Source organism: Osmerus eperlanus, chromosome 16 (genome assembly GCF_963692335.1).
Source record: "Osmerus eperlanus chromosome 16, fOsmEpe2.1, whole genome shotgun sequence".
NCBI lineage: Eukaryota > Metazoa > Chordata > Actinopteri > Osmeriformes > Osmeridae > Osmerus > Osmerus eperlanus.
Window position 1 is genome coordinate 4,574,769 of NC_085033.1, and position 17,475 is coordinate 4,592,243.

Below are 17,475 nucleotides of genomic sequence, written 5' to 3' on the forward strand. Positions count from 1 at the left end.
TTCTTTAAACAACCCACTATATGAGACACTGAAGCAAAAATATGACACTGCCCTTCTTCATCAAATCAATGCCATCATTGTCAGAGCGGTCATCCAAAGGCCGGGAGTATAACACAAAGGAATATTCTGGAATCAACTGTTGATCTGCATGTCCTAGACTAGATCAACAGTTTACAAACCTAACATGCAGAGCATGTTATCACGATTCTGCAAAGATAACACAATTCCCAGGGATCATTATATTTTTGTCATGTTTTTTTTATTCTTTCCTGGAACTGAGATTACAATCAACCAGAGATAAACTGATATTGACCAGGAAGTAATAACATAGTATCAGCATAGTGGCGACAGGTGTTGTAAAACACAACGCTTTGTAGAGCAACGGCCTCCTACTGCAGATGAGAAATCAGTACGCAGATGAGGAGACAATACGTAGTTCACAAAGCATGGAGAGACAAGAAGATAAAGCTGGGAATAGAGAATTGGATTTGGGGTATCAGCTGTTAGACGCAGGCTGGGGAGCGGATGTGGAGGGAGATGCTGTGCGCCAGTGATCATCTACTGTTGAATAATAGCAAAACACCTTTGAAGACTACTGTGTGACACTACTGTGAGGGTACAAGACCAGAACCAGGCCATCAAACACACAGCCTACTTAGAAGACAAGGACACTAGATATCATAGACAGTCTTAACTTTAAGTCCTGGTTTCAGATATTGTTCTTATCTAGATGACAAGGGAAAAGCAGGATCATGGGACTAGATGAACACAGACAAACGATAGATTGCGGGAAAAAGACAATATTCTATACAGTCGTCCTTCAAAAGACAAATGAGAATATATATGAGAAAATCGTACACACCGGTCAATTCTTCAGCTAACAAGGCCAGTAACTGTCAATGCTGTGTTTGAGTACCTCTGAAGGAAGTCGAGAGATATTGGAGCAGTGCTTTATGGACTGCCAAACACTAATGATACCTGTTGTGGAGGGGCTGCTTGCTGCCGATTGCCTGCGGGTTTGGAAGCTGTACTTTCACAATGCTTGCTCAACTCATTGATCAAAAATGAATTAGCCTGGCAGAACCTGCGAGCTTTGCTCTTGACAGAGTAAATACAAAAATGAATGTGTTCTCCTGAGTCCTGCATCTGCACAGTAAATTGTAGTAGAGGTAAAATGGTTTCCTTATTGACATCTACTTTGGATTTCAGATCAAATCAAATCAAAATGTATTTGTATAGCCCTTTTTACACGCAAGCATGTCACAGAGGGCTTCACACACGCCCATAGAACTGCCCCTCAACCAACCTAAACCCTCAAGGAAGACAAGGAAAAACTCCCAGAAAAACTCACTGCAGGAGAAAGAATTTAAGAAACCTTGGGAGGAGCAATTCAGTGAGGGATCCCCTCCTCCAGAGACGGTTGGTGAGAGAGAGGAGCAGAACACAGGCTAAACATAGTCATACAGCAGGGAAGTGTCAATGGGTTTTGAAACATCAAAATCCATTGTTTAACTTGGTAGATGTAGGAAGGGACCGGGAAACTCGCTGTTGCCCGTCATGGAGACTGGTTTACGGTTGGCGACCAGGTCCAGCGTTGGCAAACTGACGACCAGGCAGGTGCTGACAGCTCAAACCCCCCACACCACAGGGGATGTGTGGAGGGTAGACAGAGAAAAGAGAGCAGGGATTAGAGAATGCCAGGAGCAGCTAACAGTTACAGTCATATTAGAATGAAATCCCCACCGCTCAAGTGTGGACTAGTGCAGCAATTTAGCAGTGCAAAAAAGGGTATTTGATGCAGCCCTAGACACTAAGACAGCGCCAGCCCCCCTCGGTTGGAACATGAAATCTGTTCCAGGGGAAAGAACTCTAAAATAAGTTATATTTATAGAATAAGGGTGAGAATGCCCCGTCCCCCGTTGTCACCAACTAGTAACGGAAACTATAACAATAACAATATACAGTAACAGGTTTACTTTATTTGTAAAATCTAGATGGGGCAACGTGAACATATAGGAGCTTTAATTGCAATTTAAAAGTTACATGTGATACACACAGACAAACACACACCCCAGGTTTACATAGAAAGTACATACACACATATTTATCTTTAGCAGTCATAAAATTAAAGTTTTTAAATTAACGTTTTTAACCTAATTTTGAATGTCGAAACAGTATCAACCTCCTTAATTGAGACAGGCAATTTGTTCCAGAGAAGAGGTGCTCTATATGAGAATGCCCTGCCTCCAGCAGTTTTTTCTTAATTTTGGGAACCACCAGATAGCCGGCATCTTGAGATCTAAGTGTCCTTGCAGGGCGATGACTGTCAGTTTTGTTTGAGGGTATTTTCAAAGGGGTTAAGATGTTTCTAAATGTCAGTCCCTATTCTACATAGTCCCTCCAAGCAGAAAACCTTGAAGGTATGTTAATTCAACAGGAAGTGAACCACCAGACAGCCTCAGGGTCCGAAGGGAAGCTACAGTGGCCTAAAAACACTTTCTGGATTCCGGAACAAAGTCTTCTGGGTTGAGATCAGGTTGAAACTACACAAGTAAAATGACATCCAAATTCAGATGATTGATGATGCCGTCTGTCATGTGACTACTTCACTTCCTTGAGGCCTTAGGAATGACTGCACATCCTGTGACAGCTGACACATACTCTGTATCTCTAGTCTAGAACTTCTGTTTGTTGTTGTGGTTAGTTGTTTTGGTGGAGGTGGAGAAGATTTGAGTTTAATTTAACTTAAGTCACCCAGTGTAAACAGACTGCATGACAAACACAAGGTGAGACAAAGCAAAAAGATCATTAAAAACAAGACCATGTTGGGGATATATATATATTTGGCTGTAGCATTCTCCCCGGAAGCATTCACAGGAGAAGTTATTGATGATTCGCCACATTCTGTTATTTTCCCACCGTTCTCTCCCTCCATTATTCATTTCCTTACTTTTTAATCTCCTGTGAGCTGACTCAGAACTCCCTCTCCATTTGGAGACTGTTGCTCCTCTATGCCCATGTCTATAGCATTGATTAAGTGGGCCCCAGTGGGGCAGGGATTACACTGGGTTCTATTTGAAATGGCATTTCCGAGTGTTTTTTTCTATTACTGAGTTAAGCGACGGAATTTAGATAAACTCAGGCCTCAGTTTTCTGCTGAGACTCGTTGATTTGCTTGTATCACCCGCAAGTAACCGTTTACTGGCTTCTGCTGTGTCCTAATACATGTGTTTACACACTCGAAACAAGCTAGCTGGTCAGTTGGGAAGATTCCGACCAGGGGACAGTGCTACAGAGGCAAATAGAAAAAATAAAACAAGAGACCAAGTTGGATTTAGGCGTACTTTGTACAAGATGCACATGGACTTAATGTTTGTTTAAAAAAGGAAGACAATACAAACATCCAGATGAAGAGGTCAAACAAGAGTGACTGGCCCCCTGCATATTGAGCCTTTGCAATTTTCACACAAACGATGTTTTTCGTATCCGAGACACATGAAAAAGAGGATCTCTGTATTCGCAGGTTAAAGGCTCTCCAAGGGTATCCTAACAAGGTCGGACCATCAGGGTGAGTCCAATGACGCCTTGTTTCACTGGATGAGGAAGTGCTTTAATCAATGACACGTTCCTACCCTGCCTGTCTGTTCCAAAGCTCCTGATGTTAACCTCTCCTTCCCAAACACGTGAAACAAGTGGATGGGAAGATTGTGACACCAGCAGAAAATTCGTTTTTGCAAAGAGTCACCTTGGCTGGTACGTAGACACCGGGTACCTGTACTCATCCTGAAAAGTGCTTGGGTGTGTTCTTTCACGTTGGCACCTGCTGGCTCTTTATCATCCTGAGCTCTGGTCAGCATGAGGCTTGGTTCACTTCATGAACTGTGGCACCACCTAGTGTTCACTAGATACACTGCAGTCATGTCTCTTCAGTTGCCATATTGATTGCGTTGTGATCAACTGAACGGTATTACAACTGAGTGGAGTGGAAAATGGAATCTAAGATGCCAAGATTGTTCAAGAGCAATACGTTTATGGAACGGACAGAGTGCGTGCTACTGATTGGGATTAGGATGATTATCAAGTGAAGAACATGGAATTTATGGGAGCCCTAGTTTTCAGTCCCCGCTTGATGTGAGGTAGTTCTACAAGAACTGCAATATATAGATCAGTCTTCTCAAATGATGTGACATAATGTAGTTGGTGTCTTTTTTGTTGTCCTGATGTGTCTCTGAACTACCATCAAGGCCATCTCTACATTGTTACCAGCCTTGGAACCCAGACCTGGTGTCAATAAAAAACATCAGGATGCATAATTTTGATGTAAGATTAGAAAATAATTCTGTTGTTGGCCTCCATGCAGCTTGTGGTAAACAGCATTCCCATGAGGTGAGGTGCTTTTTTTGCAGGGTTTCCATTCAGTTTCATGTGCCTGGGTCTGTCTGGGTTATTGTAGTGTTAAGACTAGGACACCATGGTGATTCAGGGTCTCTCACAGTGTACAAAACTTTGTTTACACAACCGCATTCCGTGGATATTGATGTAAAATCAGTAATCTAAACACACTGTGCTCAGACTGCCCAAACCGAGAAGAAAATTCCACTGAGTTTGAGACATACAGTTTTTTTACAATCACTTTGACACTCATTTCAAAACCTTAATGTCCTTTTTCAAAACTCTAGACACAAAACTCACAACTGTGATTGTTATTGCAATGTCAGGAAATGACAGACATTTCAGATGTTATGTGTGAGTTGCATTTTTTAATCGTAATACTTTGATGTCAAGTTGTGTCATTTTGAACAGATGATTATAGTTCAATGAACAAGTGATCTAAGGTGTATGTGTATTGTACCCAAGCAATTGTAAATTGTGTTAGCGTTCTGAAAAAAGTGCATTTGGATCATCAGTTGTGAGTTTTGAAAATTGGACATCAAAAGGTTACTCTGTAAAATAGGACATCAACATACTCTGTAAAATAGCTGGCATTTTTCTATAACCTAATCATCATCTTGAGAAGAAAACAGGTCTCACTTTTGGATGAAAGGAAGTAAAAAAAATAAAAAGATAATAAAAAAATAAATCTAATCTATAGAAGCAGACAATCAATTTGTCTCCACTTAGTCTTTTTATCAAGCCAACCCTCTCCATGAGTCTGCCAGTAATGGTTTTGATTGAGGACGGAAACGTCCCTCCCACTGTCAAGCTGTCAGCACACAGTGGGATGATGTCATTTGAATGTTGTCAGTGCTTTTATTTAAGGGAGTGGGGGTTCAAGATGGTGTGTATGTATGTATGTGTGTGTGTGACAGAGATGGAGAAAAAGGGAGAGATTATTTTGTTCCAAAATATGGCTTGATGCCCTTGATGGACGACATGAATGATGTCCTGTTCACTCCATCAATGAGAGGTGAAAGACGAACCACTGTAATAGCAAAAGGCTAAAGTACATTTTCCCATGGTGAAATCTGACAGGATAGGAAGACATTACAGATGAAACACCTCATCATGAATCTACTTTGATCTAGTCCATGTCTGTGGAAGTGTGTGTGTGTGTGTGGGGGACGGGGGACGGGTGACAAAGAGACAGAGTTAAATGGGGACAAAATATAGAGTACAAGAGGAAATACAAATAAATAGTATCCTTAATCCCACAATAAACGTAAATACACATTCTCCCATCCAGTTACATAAACAAAGAACAAGTGGCAGACAATGACCTGATGTGCAATCACACCAGTGCATTTCCCAATCAACTCTCTCACAGAATATCTCTCCCTCTCTCCCTCTGTCAAGCAGGGAGTCTTTGGGAGATTGAGAGGCTCTGTGTGCTACAGTACACTCTGTTCCTTCGACTCCACTCACAGACAGAGAGTTTATCCAATGGTCCCTACAGTCTGCTCACAGATGTGTAAAACTGTTCTAGAAAAAAGACTCCCCCCCCCCCGCCCGCCACCTACGGTCTTCTTCTGACAACCGTCTGGTGGTCCCACCGCTCAAGAGCTCCCGGTCCCAACACAAGCTCTTCTCCTGTCTGGCCCTCCAATGGTGGAATCAACTCCCCACCTCCATCAGGGACACTGACTGTCTCCCCACCTTCAAGAAAAGGCTCAAGACGCACTTGTTCCGGGAGTACAACGGCACTTAGGAATGCTTGGCTGGACCTGATGTTAGTTTCCTCCAGGATCACAATGACTCGTATTGAGAGACTTGTTGCTCTTGTTGGTTAGTCGTAACGGTTTCAAATTCTTGTACTCGCTGTGAAATATTTTACTGTTGATTGTTTTTTCTACAGGTACACTCTTGTGGGGAGTTTCATGTTGTTCAATTGTAACTTGTTTAACTGCATGCTCTTATGGTTCTTCCCTTTGCCACTTATTTGGTTTTCCACAATGTATGCTTCATGTTTTGGCTGCTCGCAATGTTTGGGGCTATCTCGTTGTTATGATCAGTGACCTATGCTCTTTTGTAAAGCTCTCTCTTGGAAGTGGAAGCTCTCTCTGTGGATAAAAGTGTCTGCTAAATGCATAAATGTAAACGTAAATGTAAACTGAAAATTAGCGCCTTCTTTCTGTATCCTGGAGGAGAACTCTCAAACTGAACTACTAAGCCACTTGGTATTGGGTATAGCGATGTTCTGACAGGTGTTGAAAAGGTCAGACAAAGAAAAAGGGTGCGATAACAGGCCCAGTGGGAACGTTTACTGCATTTCAAGTGACTACTGCCCACCACAACAAACAAAAAAAGTGGATGGACTTCCAATCAGTTGAAAGATGTTTTCATGCTGTTACTGTGGTCAAATTAAATCAAATCCAATTTATTTGTATAGCCCTTTTTACACGCAAGCATGTCACAGAGGGCTTCACATATGCCCATAGAACTGCCCCTCAACCAACCTAAACCCTCAAGGAAGACAAGGAAAAACTCCCAAAAAACTCTCAACAGGAGAAAAAAAAAATGGAAGAAACCTTGGGAGGAGCAATTCAGAGAGGGATCCCCTCCTCCAGAGACGGTTGGTGGGAGAGAGGAGCAGAACACAGGCTAAACATAGTCATACAGTGTCGATGGGTTTTTAAAACACCAAAATCCATTATTCAACTTTATAGATGTAGGACAGGACCGGGAGACTCGCGACCAGGTCCAGCGTTGGCTGACCGACGACCAGGCAGGTGCTGACAACTCAAACCCCCCACATCACAAGGGATGTGTGTGGGGGGGGGACAGAGAGAGGAGAGCAGGGATTAGAGAATGCCAGGAGCAGCTAACAGTTACAGTCATAATAGAATGAGATCCCCACCGGTCAAGTGTGGACTGGTGCAGCAATTTAACAGAGCAAAAAAGGGGAATTTGATGCAACCCCACACACCAAGACAGCGACAGCCCCCCTCATTTGGAACATGAAATCTGTTCCAGGGGAAGAGAACTCTAAAATAAGTTATACTTAAAGAATAAGGATGGAAACAACCCGTCCCCCGTTGCCTCCAACTAGTAACATACTTACCTTTAACAGTCGTAGAATTGACTAAACAATAACGTTTTTAACCTAATTTTAAACGTCGAAACAGTATCAGACTCCCTAATTGAGACGGGTAGTTTATTCCAGAGAAGAGGCGCTCTATATGAGAACGCCCTACCTCCAGCTGTTTTTTTTCTTAATTTTGGGAACCACCAGATAGCCGGCATCTTGAGATCTAAGTGTCCTTGCGGGGCAATAGGGTGCAAGGAGACCGGAGAGGTACAGTGGTGCCAATCCATGCAGAGATTTGTAGGTTAGTAGTAGAACTTTGAAGTCAGCTCTGGCTTGGATAGGGAGCCAGTGTAGAGAGACAAGAGTAGATGTTATGTGATCAAACTTTCTTGTTCTGGTCAATAGTCTAGCAGCAGCATTTTGCACCCGCTGTAAATTTTTTAGGTGGGTAATTGGGAGGCCAGAGAACAACACATTGCAATAGTCCAATCGGGACGTAACAAATGCATGTATTAGTTTTTCGGCATCATCCTTTGAGAGAAATTTTCGTATTTTGGCAATATTACGTAGATGGAAAAATGCAGTTCTAGTAATTTGCTTAATATGGTACTCAAACGAAAGGTCTGGGTCCATTGTGACTCCTAAATTTTTTACTAGCTGGCTTTGAGAGACTTTGACGCCGTCTAGGTCTAAGGTCAGATTGGAAAAATTATTTCTATATTTTTTTAGGACCGAAAATTTGAACCTCGGTTTTATCCGAATTTAGAAGAAGGAAATTTGCAGTCATCCAAGCTCTCAACCTAGAAACACATTTTTCCATTCTTGTGGTGACGGTGTTTACTAATAAACATGACTGTTTAAAGCAGCTTGGTGTTCTGAACAGGGACAGTTCTGCAACAGGGGTTGCAATGTCTAGACAGGAGAGCCATTTATATACACTCTACTTCCGTTTTGCAGGGTTGGTAAATGACGTATCTACCTCGGACGTGCTCTCTAGCTGCAGCAGAGAGGATCCTGTTGAGGGGGACGAGGGGCCAATGTGTGTTTGTTACATTTGAAAAACTGTTTCTTCTTTAGTCCCCTGAATGGAATCACAGAAAGCCAGTAACTCACCCAGCTCCTAACTTTTATATTAGGTTTTTATAAAACACAGTTTTCTTTGCTTGCTTACCTTATCAGGTGAATAAAAGGCAGGACAGCTGGGGTCTGTTTTGGCCACCGTGGTTGGAACTTGTTGATAAACGTTTTCACTCAGAAGAATGTAGTCGTTTTTGTTTTTGAGCCACTGTGTAATACATACCCATGTGCATGGGCATGTATTATTCTGTACAGCAGCAGAGAGGTTAGAAAAAGGAGGGGTGTATGGAGAATACATTTGTTGGCAAGAGTACCGGAAAGAGAGAGAGGAAAAAAATTAGACAGCGAGAGAGAGCGAGAGAGAGCGAGAGCGAGAGAGAGAGAGTGGGGGTGGGTGGGTGGGTGGGAGAGGTTAGAGTGGGAGGGAAGAGTTACAACTGCTCTCTCTCTGTGAATCAGATCATCAAAAGCACTGACCAGGGAAAGAAAAGGATGTAGACAATTCATTCAAACAAGATGACTTCGGTGTCAGAGCTGTGGAGGGTGAAATATTAACACTAATTTACAATATCTTCCTTTATTGACCTTTGCATAAGACCAGGACACCCAGAAGGAATTGTCATTCAGCAGAAGGTGAGCTTTCTTTTACGAAATGCTACAGAGTCATAGAGAGAACTCACACAGAGCACATTTAATGTTCTGTTGAGTGATTATAATTTTTTTCTGAAGATTTCTAAACCATTATGATTACAGTAATTTTATCAAAGCCTACAAAATCTTTCATCAATGGACTGGTAGACAAGCAGCTAATAAAGAATGTGGTGTCTTAGAATAAATACGTCAATGTGGCTGGCAAAGCTGAATCTGACAACAATATTTTAGTACATATAGTATAGTTAGTAGTATAGTTACAACTAAACAAAAAATAATTATAAATATAATATATAATTTATATAAATACATTTTCATTTACAAATATTCATATATTCATGATAAACAAAAACACCAATGTTAAACGCTGTAAGTTTTGGTTTGTGAAAAGCCTTAAAAGATTTGGAAATTAAAATGACCATGAAAGCCATAATTGTACAGATGCACAAACAAGATGTTTCGGGATATACTGACAGGTTAATGCGAGGCATACAAATTTGATTGAAATATTGTTAGCCTTGGCTTCTTTTACAGCTTCCACCAAGTTTCTAGGACATCAAAAAAAGGTGGAGGAGTCGCAGCTATTTTCTCCTCTAAACTGTTGTTCAAAATCACTGAGCTAGGTGAATTCACATCATTTGAATATCTTGCTATAGAGCTCAAAACCGAATCAATACTTTTTGTTATTATATATCGGCCACCCAAGCACTCGCCAATATTCATACAAGAATTCTCTGAACTATTATCACTATGTGTCACTAGATATGACAAAAGTAGTTTTAAACGGAGACTTAAATATCCAAGTAAATAAAAAAGCAGACCCAAGAACTATTGAGCTCTTAAATCTCCTTGACAGTTTCAATCTAACTCAACACATAACAGACCCAACACACCGACACGGAAACACACTAGATCTAGTGATAACAACTGGACTAAATATCAATAATATTTCAATAACTTATCTACCCCTCTCAGACCATCATTATATACTTTTTAATGTGGAAATTATCCTAACAAAAAACAAAAAAGAATTCTTAGTCCATAGAAGATATTTAGACGATACAGCTATGATGACATTTTCTGAACAATTTGCTCTATATGAGCCGACTAACCATGATTGCTCTCTGAATGAAATGGTAGAGAACCTCAATGATGCACTATTATCTGTGTTAGACTCTGTTGCACCACTGAAAACCAAAAAGAAGTGCACAATCAGAACCTCCCCATGGCTGAGAAATAAAAATGTTAGTGAAACAAAAAGAAAATGCCGTGCAGCAGAGAGAAAATGGAGGAAAACAAAGATCACTATCCACTACAATATCTACAAAGATACACTAACCACCTATAACAAAACCATCCGTCTAGCAAGGAGAGAATATTTCTCCAACATTATTACAGAAAATGCCAGAAATTCCAGAGTTCTTTTCTCCACCATTGACCAGCTGCTAAACACTGTCCCTGCTCCACCTCCATCCTCAGTAGTTAAATGTGAAGAGCTTGCTTTGTTCTTCAAGAACAAAATAACTTTGATCAGAGCTAGTATTATTAATAGTGGGATCGAAACTGACATCAGTAGATTCTGCAACATAACCATGAGCACATTTACCTGTATCACACTTAGTGAACTTTCCAAAATTGTCAGCGAATCTAACTCCACAACCTCAGATATTGATCCTATACCCACAACATTCTTTAAGCGAGTGTTTGATAGTGTCTCAGGTCCGGTGCTAGAGATTATAAACACATCCCTTAGAACTGGCGTTTTCCCAGATGCCTTCAAAACAGCTGTTGTAAAGCCCCTATTAAAGAAACCCAAATTGGATAACAGTCTACTTGCAAATTACAGACCAATATCAAACCTTCCATTTATTAGTAAAGTACTGGAAAAGAGTTTTAGTCCAATTAAATTCTTTTCTTGAAGAAAATAACATCCTGGAAGTCTCGCAGTCAGGTTTCAGGAAATATCACAGTACTGAAACTGCTCTCACCAAAATAATTAGCGACCTCAGACTAAACTCTGATGCAAATAAAGTCTCTATCCTTATCCTGTTAGATCTCAGTGCAGCATTTGATACAATTGATCACGACATCCTAATCAATAGACTGGAAAAGCTTATTGGGTTCACGGATAGTGTATTGAACTGGATGAAATCATATATCACAGGAAGGAAGTTTTATGTTAGTTTAGGTGACCATAGGTCCAAGAAACATGAGAACTGCTACGGGGTTGCTCAAGGAAGCTGCTTAGGTCCATTACTCTTTTCTCTTTATATGTTACCACTCGACGACATAATCAGAGAACATAACATAGATTTCCATAGCTATGCGGATGACACACAACTATATATATCCACTGAACCCAACGATGCAATGGCCATCAATTCCATTACCAACTGCCTGTTGGCAATAAACAAATGAATGAACGCTAACTTTCTTAAATTAAATGAAGACAAAACCGAAGTCCTACTATGTGGCCCCAAAGAATCTTGAAGGTTTAACCCCCTGTCTTAAACCAGAGGTGACGAGTCTCGGTGTAATCCTGGACTCAGATTTTAATTTCAACTCTCACATTAATAAAGTGACCAAAACAGCTTTCTTTCACCTGAGGAATATAGCAAAGGTACGACCATTCATAAACCAAAATGATGCAGAGAAGTTAATTCATGCTTTTCAAGCCGGCTGGACTACTGTAACGCACTTTTCACTGGTATTCCCAAGAAAACCACTGAAAGACTACAGCTCATTCAAAATTCTGCAGCTAGATTATTAACCAAAACTAAAAGGAGAGAACACATTAGTCCTGTCCTAGCTACTTTACACTGGCTCCCTGTTACCTTCATAATTGACTTTAAGGTCCTTTTCCTCACATACAAAGCTCTACACGGACAAGGACCTAGCTACATTGCTAACTCCTTTATAAACTACACACCAGCTAGAACACTGCGATCATCAAATGCAGGCCTATTAGAGGTCACCAGAAGCAGTCATAAGAAGATTGGTGATTCGGCCTTTGTCAATTACGCCCCAAAACTATGGAACAAATTACCCATAAATATTAGGGAAGCAAACACTCTAGACATTTTTAAAAGACAGCTTAAAACCTACCTTTTTACCGAAGCATTTAAGTAATTTTATCTCAAAAGGGTTTTCCTACTTTTATTAATTATATTATTGTTACTTTTAAGATGCATGTTTAAAGTTGGTTTCTCTCTTGAACAGAGATCTTATTGGGATTTTTATTTTTGTTTGAATTGTTTATCACTTGTATTATTGTTTTTATTGATTTTATGTAAAGCACCTTGAGCTGCAATTCTTGTATGAAATGTGCTATATAAATAAAGTCTTACTTACTTACTTACTTACTTCTTTCCACTCATCTATTTTCTTATACCTTAATTGATTAAATATATTCATTTCTAAATATTTAAATTTGTTTTAAATCTATAATTTTTTTATCTAATGTCTGAAGAGAGAATAGTTTGTTATGCTTCCTTGATGTCTGGCTACAGGAACACATCAGGTACAGTCTAACAGTAATCATTTATAAGATCATAATAATGTTGGTGGTCTTTCATCCTTTTCTTGCAGATAACATATCTTATGGTGCCCTGATATTGGATACCATGATTACATATCTGTATCTAGGGACAAATAATGTGTTTCTGTATCTCAGACTATAATAACCTATTCTTCCAAAACCCTTCAACAATAAACACCAAAGTTTCTGTTTTTATTTATGGTGGAATTATGGATCGCTCTGTTTCAACTACTTTTCTATTGTGTTTTTAGATAGATTTTTCACAGAAATAAGACTTAGCTCTGACAGTCTCATTCAAACCAGTTTCCTCAAAGCTTTCATTCATGCTCCAGGCAAATTATACATTTTCGCTCTAGTTGAAGCGGCTAGTTCAATGAGCACCCAATCTATCATTGCAGCTTTCAGCAGTGAACTTACCCTCTCCTTACCATTTGTTCCTTCAGATGTCCTATTCATATTCCAATTCCAGCTCGTCAGCCACCATGGACCAGCTGAACTGTTCTTCCCTGGGTCTGTGGAACTCTACCCCTGACCAGCTGGGCTGCCCTGAAGCTGTGCTGTGTGGGAGCAACGTCTCCTGGCCTCTGGTCAACGTTAGCCAAGACGTGCTGGAGGACTTGTGTCTAAGTATGAGTGATTACCTGGACAAGTATCTAGGCCCCCTGAGGTCCCCTGTCTTCCTCCCTGTCTGTGTCACCTTCCTCATCATCTTCGTCGTGGGCGCGCTGGGCAATGCCCTGACCTGCGCCGTCATTGTGCGTTTTAGGGTGATGAGGACGCCGACCAACTACTACCTGTTCAGCCTGGCAGTGTCGGACCTGCTGGTGCTGCTGCTGGGCATGCCCCTGGAGCTGTACGAGATGTGGCACAACTACCCCTTCCTCCTGGGCGAGGGCGGCTGCTACTTCAAGACCTTCCTGTTCGAGACGGTGTGCTTCGCCTCCATCCTGAACGTGACAGCGCTTAGCGTGGAGCGCTACGTGGCCGTGGTGCACCCCCTCAAGGTCAAACACGTGGCCACGCGCGCCCACGCCAAGAGGGTCATCCTCGCGCTGTGGGCGCTGTCCATGATGTGCGCCCTGCCCAACACCAGCCTCCACGGGGTGGTCCTTCTGGCCCCCAGGTTCGGCCGGGAGTTCCCAGAGTCGGCCATCTGCAGCCTGGTGAAACCTGTCTGGGTTTACAACCTGATCGTCCTGGTGACCACCCTGCTGTTCTTCCTGCTGCCTATGGTGACCATCAGCTTTCTTTACCTGCTCATAGGCATCCAGCTCCACAGGGAGAGGGGTCTGCAGGCGGTGGAGATTGGACCAGGCTTGGCGACACATGGCCACTACAGCGCCCACCAGCAGAAGCAGAGGGCAAGGCATCGGCAGGTCACCAAGATGCTGTGTGAGTTCTCATTCGAAACCTTGCGAAAACATCGGACCCCTTTTAGCTTTTGTGCACATCTGTCCAAAATACATTCATGCATTCACCTCTGTCCGCATTGTTCTTTCCAAAAATGCCTCCCTTTTCCCTGTCTGCCTCCATGGCGTTGTCTGCCTGTCTGTCCGCCTGTCTGTCCGCTCTCCTGTCTCGCAGGCGTACTGGTGATTGTGTTCGGCATCTGCTGGGCTCCCTTCCACGTCGACCGCCTCATGTGGAGCTACATGGATGAGACCGTGCGGCACCACCAGATATTTGAGTATGTCCACGTGGTTTCGGGAGTGCTCTTTTACCTCAACTCGGCCGTCAACCCCATCCTCTACAACCTCATGTCCACCCGTTTCCGGGAGATGTTCAGGCAGGTGACCTGCCGCTCAGGCCCGTGCACACACCACGGCCACCAGATGGCTACCCTGAGTGGCCAGCTGACCTTGCGCAGTACCCTGAGTGCAAAAAAACACAATGGACAGAGTAGGTACATGGACTCTCGCCGCCAGTCTAGCCCTGCTCACACTGATACTAGTCCTGTATAGGTACTCAGACAGTGGAGTGGAGGATGAAGGAGATGTCAGGTTGGCTTACTGCAAAGTTTTGACTGCAAGTTCAATATATTGCTATGTGTTTCTACCCAGCTGTAACAGTACAGTGAAACAGACACTCAAGTTTGTCACATTGATTAACCTGTACTGTGCATTGAGTGCATTGAGTGCTTGCATGTGTCTTTTCACCAGGTCGATGTGTATGAGTACCTTTTATGTGTCATCTGTTTTCTGCTCTTATCTTTCTCAACAGTCTGTGAAATAAAAATATAGATTTAGATCTAGATCTAGAAATAGATCTGCCTTCTTTATTTTGGTCTTCAAATTATATTCAAATGCCCCACTGCCTCATTTAAAAGACAAATTGAGGACTTCTTTTGATTCACTGATCCTTTTATTCTGAAAAAGACAGTTTAATAAGAACAAGTTTGCCCTTTGTCTTTGTGCTGCCCTTGAGAATATGGCCTATTAAGGAATAATTGTATTCACAGTTTGCCAAGTTGAGTGACAGCGCTAAGGGCAGGGATGTGCCAGTAGAGACAGTGTTTTACTCCACCAGAGGCAAGCTGGATAATGAGTTTCCTGACTGCTCTGGTACTCCTCTACCCTGCGTCCTCAGTCCTAACTATGCTCAGGGATGCCACAACAATAACTTTAAAACCCTCACTGTGAGCTTTGACTACACACCCTGGGAATTACAAATACAAGAAATCACAGTGGGTCAAGAGATAATTATGGCTATGCAGAAATCTGCAGCAATCAATGGTGACAAATGTGACAGAGAGAAAAATCATTATGAACATGACGATTTGCTGCTCAGTCAACTGGTGATTTTATATTTCTTTGAAATGAATGATCACTGGCAGCCAATGAATGGTTTTGGAATGTTTCACAAACATGTTACAGGCAGATTGCCGCAAAGAGACATCCTCTAGTCCATTGCATATGATTTCAATCCAAATTAAATCTGGATACAGTTTAATCACAGAAGAGCCAACTGGATTCTGCGGTCACTACACTTCCCTTGTTTTCAAGCAGGAAACTGGTGCTTGAATAAGTCCAACAGCATTTCCTCACACTCTCGCAGTTATCCAGTAAGGCTTCAAGCTCAGCAACGTGGCTTGATGCCATCAGCAGGGTCCAACCTTTTATTCAGTTTACATTTGCCAGCAGCTTGGTGGGTTCACTTAGTAAATCAATCTGACAGAAGCTTTCAGTTGATACTCTTCTGTGCCACTATATCAAGTTATTTAAAATTGTTAAATAGTATTAAATCATGACAACTATTCCCTATGGGAGCAACCCTCTACAGTTTAGTCAACACAGCGGACATTACCTACATAATGTTCACAGACAAGGATTAGCTGAAAACTATATCTATTTATGTCTCCATACCCTTTGTCTGGATGTTGGCAAGAGTTACTCATTTGATTGTTATAATGTATAAAAACATGATTGTTTGTCTCCATGTGTGCTTACTGTTCCATACTGTTTATGGGAATCCTTTCAGCACATATGATTATGCTGAAAACCCGACCATGAGGATTTTAGGATGGTTTACTTACTAAGTAAACCATGATTATGCCATAAGCATGGAACACTACGCTTGTTACATCTGGAACTGTAAACCTAATGGGAATTGCTTTATTTTCTTGAATTTGCATAGTACATGAGCCTGAAGAAGCAATTAGGACCCAGATTGTATTCGTCTAAATGCATTCACTGAGTAGACTTTACAGAAAAATTCTGAGTTCACAGTGAGAAATGATACTTCCTTGATATAGAAAACGGACTTTCCTTCAAGGCATTTCACAGTCTACCATGAAAACCGCTGTTCTGTCACTGGTAATTACATCTGGTGGGTAAGAGTAGTTGGGTACTACCCACCTAGAGTAGACAGAATGGAAGGCGTGTTTGCTCATGAATTGGGACCCTTGTCTTCTTTATAAGGACAAAGTTCTATGAAAAACGTTTCATCTCATAAAATGAAACGGTACCCCAGAACCACACCAGAGGATGGGTTTTGTTAATTAGTTTCATGAGGAGTTAGATGTATGACAACACAGAACCTGAATGGAATAATATACTTCAGACAAACAATTAGCAATAAACTAAAACAAAGTACAAAGGCAAGGGAAAAGCCTAAACACAATCTACGAAAAATAAAATTACTAGTATAATTATTGTCTGAATTGTAACCTGCAGAGAACTGTTTATAGCTCGTGGGACAGTAGGCTAATTCGTTTATACCCAATTCACGAGTTCAGTAACACACTAGTGATTGAATAAGATATGCTTTTGTTGAAGCAGGGCTGGTAGCAGAGCCAAGCCTGATGCAGTTTGGTAGAGGCTGGTAGCAGAGCCAAGCCTAATGCAGTTTAGTGGAGGCTGGTAGCAGAGCCAGGACGAGTGTGAGATTACAGAATGCACAGAATGAATGGTGGTGATGTGAAGGGTGCATGCATAGTGACCAGGCATCGAACTTGGGGTGTGGCGGAGAGTCCTAGTGGGTCACGGCCGAGCAGCAGCTCAAGCAGATTCCCAAAAGGAACAGACTCACCTAGCGGGCTGCAGCGAGGCTGATGCGAGCCTGAGTGTGGTGAAGGTCAGGGAGGTTGGTCCTGACGTAAGACTGGTATGCCTGGGAGGACCAGCGACCCAGGAGCTGGATGGTGTGGTCGGCGACGCCTTGGCTGGAAGCCGAGGAGGCCGCACCGATACTAAATGAATGTGCTGAGTAAAGGGAGGGGTCAGTGCCTGATTTGGCGAGGATGAGG

The 17,475-nt window shown here is 42.0% G+C and overlaps 1 protein-coding gene across 1 annotated transcript; it reads left to right on the top strand.

Moving 5' to 3' along the window:
* The first annotated feature begins 13,213 nt into the window (after nt 1-13,213).
* LOC134036524 (neuromedin-U receptor 1-like) lies at nt 13,214-14,854 on the top strand. Its single transcript, XM_062481509.1, has 2 exons — nt 13,214-14,123; nt 14,316-14,854. The coding sequence occupies exons 1-2, from the start codon at nt 13,214-13,216 to the stop codon at nt 14,690-14,692; spliced, it is 1,287 nt and encodes a 428-aa protein (XP_062337493.1). The 3' UTR covers nt 14,693-14,854.
* Nucleotides 14,855-17,475: the final 2,621 nt, after the last annotated feature.

Bases quoted from the DNA above. Each gene is read 5' to 3' on its own strand.
- LOC134036524 (XM_062481509.1), top strand. From the start codon at position 13,214: ATGGACCAGCTGAACTGTTCTTCCCTGGGTCTGTGGAACTCTACCCCT. The intron at 14,124-14,315 runs GTGAGTTCTCAT...CCTGTCTCGCAG, and splicing joins GCAGGTCACCAAGATGCTGT to GCGTACTGGTGATTGTGTTC.